Below are 12,379 nucleotides of genomic sequence, written 5' to 3'. Positions count from 1 at the left end.
CATTGTGTACTGAGTAGAACCATTCCTTTGTGTACTGAGTAGAACCATTCCATTGTGTACTGAGTAGAACCATTCCTTTGTGTCTTAGGAAAACATCTTGAGAACCATTCCAGAGGAAAGATAGAAACTGAGACCTTCCACTCAGCGGTCCCAATATCAAATACAACTGTAAGACCTGTATTTATGATCGATATTCAAACTAAAACAGCAAATAGTGTATGGAATGATGGGTCCGTTTTCATGCTGATATAAATACATGTATATCAATATTACAGGCTTATTAATATGCAGTCTTAATCAACCTTAATGAATTTCTTAATTACCAAATAAAAAGTAAAAATTGCCCGTTACACTAATTATATACCTTACAAACATGCATCAATTTAGGTAAAATGGAAATATCAAGCATGGGTGTAATTCCATGCTTTAAACATTTATTGAAGCTTGGACTGCATTCTGTAATAAGACCTTATAATCATTCTATTTCATCACACAAAATTGTTTAATAAGATCAGTGATAAAAATGTTTCTTTTTTTGACAAAACATTGACATATCAACATTTACTCAATTGAGATCATGGGCATTTATATAAAAAAAGATAAGTATGTTTTATTGTAGGTCAGCAAAAAATCATTAACAATATGGCACAATAACTTGAAGGTGGAAGTTCAAAATAATTTTTTCACAAAAAGCATCCTTTCCAAAACAAAATATGCAATAAGCCAATAAATACATATAAAATAATTTTTATGTGACCAAACACATTGGGCATCAGTTGAAACCATGCTCTTCAACAACATATCCTCAACATTTATCAAGTTGTAACAAAACACAAAACTCTAAAAAAAAAGAAAAGAAAACACAGCTCAGGACAAATTAACTCATTGCCAAAATAACTTCCATTAAGTTCTAACAACTAAAATGTCCATCACCAATAATTATATACCTGCCTTTTATTGTTTTTTATAAGTGCGTTATTTCATCGCTGAAAAAGTTAAATCTTATATGTAGAAACTCCTTTTTCAAATGTGATATTGTTCTCTTTTATTTAGTTCATCAATATTTTTCAGTTGTCGTAGATTGTCCACATAAAATCTTGAAGACATGAAACATACAAAATCCACTCTGAATTCTAGACATTAAATTAATTCAAAACTAAACCAAAGCTCTCAAACAACAGCTTATGAATGCATTGTTGGAGGAAACAAAACTTGATTGGATCTTTTATTGAATTTGCAAGTTTTTCTTCATCTATCTGTTGAACTAAGCATTTATATATTGAACTAAGCATTTGTTTTCATAAAAACATTGTACATGTAAATATCCGGTAATTGAACTTAATTTTCTTTATGCATGATGGTCTTATCTGGACACAATTTGACCTTTGAACTCTACGTGTCACCTTGAACATGGTAGGCTGGTCTCATGTGCAATCATATTTGATGTTGTTTACTGTCATGTTCAGTTATTTCAGAAATATCGAAGAGAATTAGAAGAACTGTCTGAGACAGAAAATATTTCGAAAAGACCACTGCATATAAAAGATTTTAACTTTAATGTGACCATGACTTTGAGGACTTTAAACCTGAGTGTGACACATTATCCTAAAATATAATGAACATTTATTTGAATTTGCCCTAGAAAAACAGAGCTCAACATATGTGCATAAAGTGCAATCCCAGATATGCCTGTTAAGGCCTCACAGTCTATAGGAACAACACTTTCCACCTTGACTGGATTTTTGTTTACTTGAGACTTTCTGCAAACAAAAAAATCCATTCAAACGGAAAGTGTCGTCCCTGATTAGCCTGTGCAAAATTCACAGGCGAATATGGGAAATCTGTTACCAACATGCATAAAGCCCTGTTTTCCAAGTGCGCCAATTTGTTCGTGTGTGTGTGTGTGTGTGTGTGCTAAAGTAAGTGTGGTTACCGAGGATTCTCCATGTAGAACTGGTCCAGTGAGAGCTGATGATCTACAATGGATAGGCTCTTGGTCTTCTTGCGTTGTCGGGCGTGGTACAGGAGGCAGACACCGATACCAAGGAGCACCGCTGCGGTCACGCTGCCCACTATAACTGCGATCAGATGTGGCGTCTGCAGGGTGTCTTCGTCCGAAGGTGATTCCTGGCCCGCTATGTTAAAAATACTAATTATTCCTTTTATTTATTTGTTTTGATAAATTGAAAAGCATATACTGTAAAATAATGTACATTTTTTGACAAAATTTTGTGATTTCTCTAAAAAAAAGACAGGAGAGGTAAATAAGTTGATTTCTGACTTTGGGAAAGAAAATGAGAAATGTGCGTAGGTCATTTGCCAATATGTTTGTGTAAAATACATGAATCAGTCAGCCAATGAAATCAATGAAAATTAATGTCCCACGAATAATGAGGATTTTACAGTAAATATAAATTCATCAGTAACAGTGTCTGCTTTGTCTAGCAGAAGTGACATCTGCAAGTTGTCATGGTTTGAAAGGGATTTCTCACCAGTTTAAGAAATATAATATTATTATTTGGTGGTTTTAGTGTTAGATGATAAGATCATGTTTTTTGCATGAGTTTTCATTTTCAACATCCTGCATTCTATAAATGGCGATGTGACGTCACTGTCACGGTCCCGTTATTTTGCCGTTTTTAACAAAAGTCATTAAATGTCTCTGGATTATATGGAAAATTCAATTATGCAAATGTTTTCTTTGGTCAGATGACAATAAAATATATGTGGAAAAAGCAATCAATAGTAGCAAGTACATAAACACCAAGGTCACGCCGCACTTACTAACACTAAGGCTAGAGGTGAAGTCTATATCCACAGTTACAGGTTTACTGGACTTGTTTAGGGCAACATTGTGTGACCAGACTGACAGCACATACTTCCCTGCTTCAGCTAGGCCTGAAGGAAGAATAAGAGCTGTGCTCAAGGAAAACCAGGCTTAATGCGTGTGTGTAAAGTGTTATCTCAGATAAGCCTGTGCTGTCCATACAGGCTAATCAGGGTCAACATTTGCCCCTTTCATGGCATTGTTCGCTTAAATCAAAAAGCAAAAATCCAGTTTAGGCGGAAATTGTTGTCCCTGATTTTCCTTTGCATTCTGGAATGACACTTAACCCTTTGCATGCTGGGAAATGTGTTGTCTGCTAAAATGTTGTCTGCTGAATTTTTAAAATTAGCATTTTCTTCGATTATTTTCAAAGAATACTAACAGAATAGCAAACAGTTTGGATCCTGATGAGACGCCACGTTCTGTGGCGTCTCATCTGGATCCAAACTGTTTGCAAAGGCCTTCAAAATTCGGTCCTAGCACTGAAAGAGTTAACACAACTGCATTATGTCCAGTTTTCCCGGAGCCAGACCCTTAATCATTATCATTTACAATAAGCACAAGTCTGAAAACTTAGAAAGATTTATTTAAGGTCATGACATCATTCCATATTATGGAATAGTTGACTGTCTGCTTGATTTACTGATTGAATTTAAAGCAACATATCTTACGATATTAATATAAAAGTCCACATTAGAGGGGATTTTTGTCAAGAGTGTTTCTACTGTTTTTAAGAAATTAATCTTAATTATGCATACTAATTATATGACAACCGTTGCAAAATCATGGGTCCTTTTTTTTGTAAGCTGCATTTCACCAAGTGAAAAAAACTGTTACACATTATCAAACACGATACACAGTGACTACAAATAATTGTGCTTATGAACAAACCTCTGATTTCCACTTGATTTGTCTGATTGTGTAATATCTCTCCTTCCAACAACTTTACTGGTTTATTGTCAACAAATTTCTCCACAGAGTATCCATATAAGACTTCATCTACAAAACAAAACACAACAAAATTGACTATAGTTGAAAATTAAACAAGAGGCCAATGAGGGCCTGAATCGCTCTACTGGCTGGAATCAATAGGGCTCAAGCCCTTGATAGTATGAACAATATGAGTAAGTTTTAAAAAAACAGACCCAAAATGGGATATTCATCGCATAAAAAAGAAAAAATGTAAAATTTAAACTTCAAATGGCTCCTTTTCAACAATAACTTGGGCAAATTTTTTTCACTCTCAATGGGGTTCTGGCCCTTGTTGATATAAAACATCCGTTGAAGTTTCTAAAGGATAGAACTTTATATGTAAACAAACAAGAAATGTGTTTGTCGGAAACACTATGTCCCTTTCTGCGCCGCTTTGATTTTTTTCTTTTTGACCTTTGACTTTGAAGGATGATCTTTCACCACTGAAAATGTGCAGCTCCATGAGATACACATGCATGCCAAATTTGAAGTTGCTATCTTCAATATTGCAAAAGTTATGGCAAAATGTTAAAGATTTCTTTTTTTTTCTCAAATTCAAGGGGAGATAATTCTGGACCTATAACTCCGATATTGCTCATTTTCAATAGGGTTTGACTCATCATTCAGATAAAGACACTGCAAGTTGGGAAATGATTGAATGAAAACTGTGGACTTTATTGCGTAAACAAGCCTTATTTCACAATTTTCTCAAATTCAAGGGGAGATAATTCAGGACTTTTTACTCTGATGTAACCCATTTTTAATAGGGTTGGAGTCCTCATTAATATCAACAGACTGAACAAGTTTGTAAAGAATCGGATGAAAAATGTGGACTTTATCTGATAAACAAGAGAAAGTCTAACGCACAGACAGACAGACACCATGCCATCCCATAAGCTCTTCTGGCCTATGGCCAGTAGAGCTAAGAAAAGAAAACCACAATTCAAATCTTAACTTCACAGGAATGCAAATATTACAAATTATCTTTTTTTCTGTTATGATTAATAAACATAATTATTGATAAAACACACTTTATCTGTGCATCAATAAACTCTTATAGGTATTCCATTTTCAAGCTTTCAAATAAGTAATTTCTATTTGATCAGAAAGATATGACTTTTTTACAAGGCAAGATAAATGGGGACTTTGTGATGGTTAACCCTTTCCCACTCAGAAGCAAAGTGAAAATGGCTATGTGCAAACAGCATAAAACCAGAACAGCCTTTGAGTAACTCACAGTCTGTTCAGGTTGTATGCTGTTTGCTAGCCTTTCAAATTTGAATATATTAAGAAAGGACTTAAATTTGATTTTCTAAAGGACTTCAAATGTGTCAATGTGCATTTCTAAGTGTTAAAGGGTAAATCCAAATTTATTTAATTAAAACTCATTTGACAGTTAAATCAACACACATCCTTTACCAGTATTTTTTATGCCCTGTACCTTTTTGAAAAATTAAGAAATAATTATTAAACAAGTTTTAATTGTTTATTCTTACAAGAAAATACATGTGTACGAAATATCTATTGAACAGAAAGTTACAATCTAGTTCTTCATTTAGAAATATTTAGCATCTTTGGCAAGATAAACTTGGGCATAGGGCTGATAAGTACGTTACATCTTAAGTACTTTATACAATATTATAAGTTAACTAGACATGTTAATGTTTTGTATATTTTAAGTCATTTAACACTGTCTATATTGATGTTAAGAAAAAAGCATTTTTGCTGTCAAAACCAATTCAGTCTTAGAAAGCACTTTAAGACATTCATTTTCTATGGATATTTAAGGACATTACCTGTTTAATTCCCAATTAGTCTTAAAATCTTTCTCAAATTTGGAAGAATACAGTCGGATAATTTTCAAATATTCAGGAAATGAAAAAATGCCACTTAACCCTTTACCACTTAGATACGTATTTTGATGTGTTTGTAGTCCCTTAGAAAGTTAAATTTTATTGAAGACCTTTCTTCCTAAATTCAAGCTTTAAAGGCTTCATTTCCAACCCTCAGATACTGATGAGCAGCAAACAGGATAAAACCTGAACAGACTGCGAGTTATACTCGCAGGCTGTTCTGGTTTTAAGCTGTTTGCATATAGCAATTTTCACGTTGCTTCTGAGTGGGAAAGGGTTAAATATATACAGCTATGGGAGCTATGGGCCCTGTCCTTACCCACAGGCCCATTGAGACGGAGAGGAGGGTCCCACATCAGTACAAAGATGCCTGCCTTGACCTCCAGGTTTGCTACATTAATTGGTGGGTCTGGTGCTGAAAGCAATAACATTCATCATCGGCATCATTATCATCCTAATCGTTGTCATCATCATTATCTTTGTCATCATAATCATCATCATCATCATCATCATCATCATCATCATCATCATCATCATCATCATCATCATCACCAACATCATCATCATCATCATCATCATCATCATCATTATCATCATCATCATCATCATCAAAATCATCCATCATCATTGGTGGTGTTGAAAACAATAGCATTTTTATCCTCATAATCTATTTCTATCAGTCAACATTTAAAACATAATATATCACTGTTGGATATGGTTTCTGCCTAGAAATCAGAAGGTAACCACTTTTATCCCAACTCTGAGATGGTTCTCAACTTCTTCTCTTCAGACATCAAGTACTGGTTTTACCCAGGAAATGGATTCAAGTGTCTCGCTAAGCCTACAGATTTAGATGCGATAAAACTAAAAACAAACAAAAACATAATCTATCAGTTATTTTTATTATCTGACGAATAATTATCAATAACTAGGTAGAGTTAAATTATAATTAGAACATTATTAAAGCACACAGTTTTCAGAAGAACTTTCAAGATATGTGGACCAGGTATGAGCATATGCCTATGTATCTTTGCATAATCATGATTTCCTGACGTAGTGATGAATGAAAATGTCTGCAATAATTATGACTTAATTGAGCCAATCAGGGACAACACTTTTTGCTTTTATGGATTTTTTTAGGAAGTCTCTTTCTTCTAAACAAGCTTAAGTTCAGGGGGAAAGTGTGATGCCAGATAAGCCTGTGCAGAATGCAGCCTGTGCAGAATGCAGCCTGTGCAGAATGCAGCCTGTGCAGAATGCAGCCTGTGCAGAATGCAGCCTGTGCAGAATGCAGCCTGTGCAGAATGCAGCCTGTGCAGAATGCAGCCTGTGCAGAATGCAGCCTGTGCAGAATGCAGCCTGTGCAGAATGCAGCCTGTGCAGAATGCAGCCTGTGCAGAATGCAGCCTGTGCAGAATGCAGCCTGTGCAGAATGCAGCATGTGCAGAATGCAGCCTGTGCAGAATGCAGCCTGTGCAGAATGCAGCCTGTGCAGAATGCAGCCTGTGCAGAATGCGCAGGCTAATCTAAGCAGACACTTTCAGCTCATGCACTAAGCTCAGGTTTTCAAGAACGCGGCTCAGACGCATGAAAATGAACCCAGCCAATGGCAGCCATGTTTAGGTATGTCCATATTATTACCTGCAGCCAGTGTCCTCACTCTGTCCGATGACTCGCCCGAGCCGCGGCCGAGGATGTTCACAGGCAAAACCCGAAACGTGTACAATGAGTAGGGTTGAAGCGCTGACACATTTGCAGACACAAAACCATTGTCAATATTCTGTGAAGTTCCAACAAGTGATGTTCCATTTTTAGTGATATTTAATGTTACAGATTTCAGATCCTTCCATGTTTGCCTGTCTGTGCTGCCTTGTATTATGTATTCAATCAAAGGGAGACCACTGGTATTCTTTGACTGCATCCAGGACAGGGTTGCCCACCCTGGTCCAAGGCTGGTAATATTGGGCCTGGCAGTTGTAGATGGTACTGGAATATCGATTGAATAGACTTTAAATTGTGCAATATAGAATTTAAAGATTCAAAATAGAATTACGCTGCAAGCCTCCTAAACATCCCATCCTATGAACTGTGATAAATGTCCACTTTTTAGGCGACTTTTGTCTAAAAGGTTTCTACTGAAGTATAGAAAATGTTATCTTATGATGCTGTGTATAACCATTTGTATCATGCATAATGATCATGTGACAACTGTTACAAAATTGCTGTGCAACCATTTCATCAATTGACATTGATACACAATAGTACTGCAATTTTTACAAATTAACTTTTTCCTGTTATGATTATCACAGCCAATTAATCAAGCCTTTCACAAACACAGTTCATGCTGTGACATCAGAGCTCCAGATAATTAATTTCGTAATTAGGAATTATTTTCAAGTCAGTTACTTATTTATTTTAAAATCTTGTCGTACCATTAAGAATTAAAAAATCAAGTTACGAATATTATTTTTACATCGGTTCGTATCATTTTTATTGAGTTCTTTTTGCGTATTAAAGATCTTTTCAGTGCTTATATAGAATGGATATCGGTTTGTTTAACAAAGCGCATTTTTTCCAATAAAAGCGGCGTGTACAGTCTTTCTGTCAAAAAACAATGGCAGCGCCAGGAGAGCGTCCTAAAAAAACCTGCAAAGCCTGCAAAAACACGCTTTTAACATATTGTACGCAAAGTGAGCCGAAGTTGAATGTTAAGAAAGACAATATAGAAAATATCTTATACGATGTTGTATGTTCAGTTGCCGACAAAGTCGGACAAGCTAAAAAAACGCAACACAACAGGTCAAAACTTAAACCAAAAAAAAATTGAAAGAGTGAAGGGACATTTCCCGTGGCTAATCGTTGAAAAGATTGAAGGGGAGACCCGTTTTAATTGTAAAATATGAAAAAAAAAAAAATCGAAGTCATGCAATCTAAGCACAGTTTGGGCATTGAAGGTATTTGAAAAATAAAATTGTATAATACTGAATAGACACTGTTGGACTCGTATAAATAAAGTTGCTAGTATGTTTATTTTGATTTTTTGCATGAAAATAGCCATTATTATTTATTTTTAGGTCATTTAGAAAAGTTAAGAATTATTTTCCAAAACTTAGTAGTTACGTTAAGAATAAAATTTCAGAGTTAAGAATTCTTTTTGAAAATCTGGTGGGAAAGGGTTAATACATATTCATGAACCTATAGAAACCAAGTGTATTAGGCAAACCTGTAATGGTTAACTGATCCTTTCCCTGCCTGTTTTCAGCAATACACGTGTACTGTGTCATGACCCTGCCCGCATTGATTGTCACACGTTTACCCACAATGCCATCTAGCTGGAACTTAGTCACAGTGTGTCCTGAAAGGTCAGAGGTCACTGGCTGCTGACCGGAAGTCACAGTAACCGTGGGAACAGGCTGACCAATGGCACGGCATTCTAGTTCAACATGGCTGATGGATGTTTTTCCAGAGAAGTCAAGAATTTCTGGCAGACCTATACATGTTACAAGAAATATAATTACATAAAAAAATTGCATTAGAAACAATAATTAACCAATAAATAAGTCCATGAATAATGAATTTGTCAAGCAAAATGACATACTTTGTAGGGTTCAAAAGAAAAGGCTACATGGCTGTAAATACTCTATAAATATGGTCTACTATAAAATTCATTAAAAGTCTTAGTCTTTGTGAAAATGTGATAATTGGTTAAGAGTGGTCATACATTATGGACAAAGCCAAGTGGGAACCAAAACGCAAACATTCTTGCGCTTGTAGAACAGATGAGAAATAATTAAACAAGAAAAATCAAGTCTTACAAGAAAAAGTAACATATGTTACCCTGTACAATGTGAACCTTAATTCTTTCTCCATTTTGGCACTTAAAAACCAGGTAAGCTTAATACATGGTTGCATGCCATTAATGGTAAAATACTGTAAAAGTCTTTATTTGATTAAATGCCTATTTCTATGAAAATATATTCAAGTAATTGTACGTAACAATTTAATGCTACGACTGTTTTACCTTCTATGAGTATTTTTACTCCAGCCGTGTCACATCCCAGCAAGTTACAACTTCTACATGACCACTGGCCTTGATCACCTGGCTGGACACTGGCTATCACAAATGTACCAACATTTCCAGGGGAGGACGTGGCTAAGGCAAACAGACAGTTTATTCAGAATTATACCAGAGTACATCACCTTCATACATAAATATAAACATTATTTTGTGTCATGTTAATATGTATAGCCAGATATTATTATATAATATAAAACAGTCATTTAAAAATACACATACATAATATATAATAAATGCAATTGATGGCAAAAACATGTAGGTTCTATCAAGATGGTACTAAAATGTATTAACATTATTATTCAGAATCATATTTCTTATAACATTTCTTATAAGTTTCTTTGATATATTAACATGCATTAGAAATTAAAAGAATTATAATTAGAAGCTAGATTACCTCGGGGTGTGGCTAGGACACCAGTGGGTGTGAACCACTCATATGAAGGGACAGGGTCACCAGTGGCAGAGCAGTGAAGAGTGACAGATGAATTCACACTCGTGTACTGGGTGGGGCTGATACTTGATATTGCTGGAGCCACTGGAAGAGTGAAGCTGAATTTAGCCTCTTTTTGGGAAATTGGGGCTTTATGCCTCTGCAGTTTGCACAGACTAATCAAGGACCAAACTTTCCGCGTATACTGAGTTTTCACTCAGAAGAGACTTTCTTAAAACAAAATATATGTGCAAAGTGTCGTCTCTGATTAGCCAGTGCGGACTGCATAAGATAAGATTTACTGAATTTATATTTACATTATAAAAGTCTCATAAGCCCTTGCTTTAAGTGCCTTAAATAATAAATATCTTCCATCAAGTAAAATGTCATTTATTCACCGCCCATTGTCCCATGACAAATTATATATAATTTTTAATGAAGTTGGTGTAGACTCAAAAATCTTCGTTTAAACTTGGACAATCTACTATGAAATATACACACATGCATATCCAACACAGTATAATATTGTATAGTAACATGGTGCGAATGACAAAAACTGATTGGATGATATAAATAGTTACATGATAACCTTAGTATGGCATGGATTGTCATCTAGATGACACCGCATGTTATAAATAAAGTATGACAAAGAAGAAGTACTATAAAAGCAACTTCTAACCTTGAACATTGATGAAGGCACTGTGATTGACTGAGCCAAAGCTGTTAGCTAGCTCACACATGTACCATCCCTCGTCTGCTATAGTCACAGCCTGTGAAATAATACAGAGAAAATATTAACACACATGTATAAAGACTTGCTTAAAAAAAAAATGGGCTTAATGTATTTGTGTAAAGTGTCATCCCACATTAGCATGAGCAGTCCGCACAGTCTAATCACGGATGATACTTTCCACTTTAAAAAAAAAATATTTTGAAAAACATCTTTTCCTAACAAAAATCCAGTGTAGGTGGATAGTGTCATACCTGGGACAACACTTCAGGCATGTGAACTAAGCCCACTATTCCCAGGCATGTGAATTAAGCCCACTTTTCACAGGCATGTGAATTAAGCCCAATTTTCACAGACATGTGAATCAAGCCCACTTTTCACAGACATGTGAATTAAGCCCACTATTCCCAGGCATGTGAATTAAGCCCACTTTTCACAGGCATGTGAATTAAGCCCACTTTTCACAGACATGTGAATCAAGCCCACTTTTCACAGGCATGTAAATTAAGCCCACTATTCACAGGCATGTGAATTAAGCCCACTATTCCCAGGCATGTGGATTAAGCCCACTATTCACAGGCATGTGAATTAAGCCCACTATTCACAGGCATGTGAATTAAGCCCACTATTCCGAGGCATGTGAATTAAGCCCTCTATTCCCAGGCATGTGAATTAAGCCCTCTATTCCCAGGCATGTGGATTAAGCCCACTTTTCACAGGCATGTGAATTAAGCCCACTATTCACAGGCATGTGAATTAAGCCCACTATTCACAGGCATGAGGATTAAGCCCTCTATTCCCAGGCATGTGGATTAAGCCCACTATTCACAGGCATGTAAATTAAGCCCACTATTCACAGGCATGTGAATTAAGCCCACTATTCACAGGCATGTGAATTAAGCCCACTATTCACAGGCATGTGAATTAAGCCCACTTTTCACAGGCATGTGAATTAAGCCCACTATTCACAGGCATGTGAATTAAGCCCACTATTCACAGGCATGTGAATTAAGCCCACTTTTCACAGGGATGTGAATTAAGCCCACTATTCATGGGCATGTGAATTAAGCCCACTTTTCCCAGGCATGTGAATTAAGCCCACTATTCCGAGGCATGTGAATAAAGCCCACTTTTCACAGGCATGTGAATTAAGCCCACAATTCTCAGGCATGTGAATTAAGCCCACTTTTCACAGGCATGTGAATTAAGCCCACTATTCCCAGGCATGTGAATTAAGTCCACTATTCTCAGGCATGTGAATTAAGCCCACTTTTCACAGGCATGTGAATTAAGCCCACTATTCACAGGCATGTGAATTAAGCCCACTTTCCACAGGCATGTGAATTAAGCCCACTATTCTCAGGCATGTGAATTAAGCCCACTATTCCCAGGCATGTGAATAAAGCCCACTTTTCTCAGGCATGTGCATTAAGCCCACTATTCCCAAAACTAGGCTCAAATTGAAGGTTATGGTAATATTATCGTAAAT

General features: G+C 36.0%; 1 protein-coding gene across 2 annotated transcripts in view; it reads right to left on the bottom strand.

The window, feature by feature from the left end:
* LOC127838796 (cell adhesion molecule DSCAML1-like) overlaps positions 1–12,379 on the bottom strand; it is a 40,392-nt gene that overhangs the window by 6,708 nt on the left and 21,305 nt on the right. For both annotated transcript variants that reach the window (XM_052366795.1, XM_052366794.1), the window contains exons 17-25: positions 10,840–10,930; positions 10,125–10,265; positions 9,674–9,805; positions 8,876–9,142; positions 7,294–7,638; positions 5,972–6,067; positions 3,719–3,826; positions 2,785–2,898; positions 1,934–2,135 (exon numbers count right to left, since the gene is read on the bottom strand). In XM_052366795.1, coding sequence (XP_052222755.1) covers positions 1,934–2,135; positions 2,785–2,898; positions 3,719–3,826; positions 5,972–6,067; positions 7,294–7,638; positions 8,876–9,142; positions 9,674–9,805; positions 10,125–10,265; positions 10,840–10,930 — 1,496 coding nt within the window. The remainder of the gene's footprint in view (positions 1–1,933; positions 2,136–2,784; positions 2,899–3,718; positions 3,827–5,971; positions 6,068–7,293; positions 7,639–8,875; positions 9,143–9,673; positions 9,806–10,124; positions 10,266–10,839; positions 10,931–12,379) is intronic.

The sequence above is a fragment of the Dreissena polymorpha genome, chromosome 7, assembly GCF_020536995.1.
Source record: "Dreissena polymorpha isolate Duluth1 chromosome 7, UMN_Dpol_1.0, whole genome shotgun sequence".
NCBI classification, from domain to species: Eukaryota; Metazoa; Mollusca; class Bivalvia; order Myida; family Dreissenidae; genus Dreissena; species Dreissena polymorpha.
The sequence above is the reverse complement of the archived record's forward strand: the minus strand, read 5'-3'. Positions and strand labels throughout refer to the sequence as shown.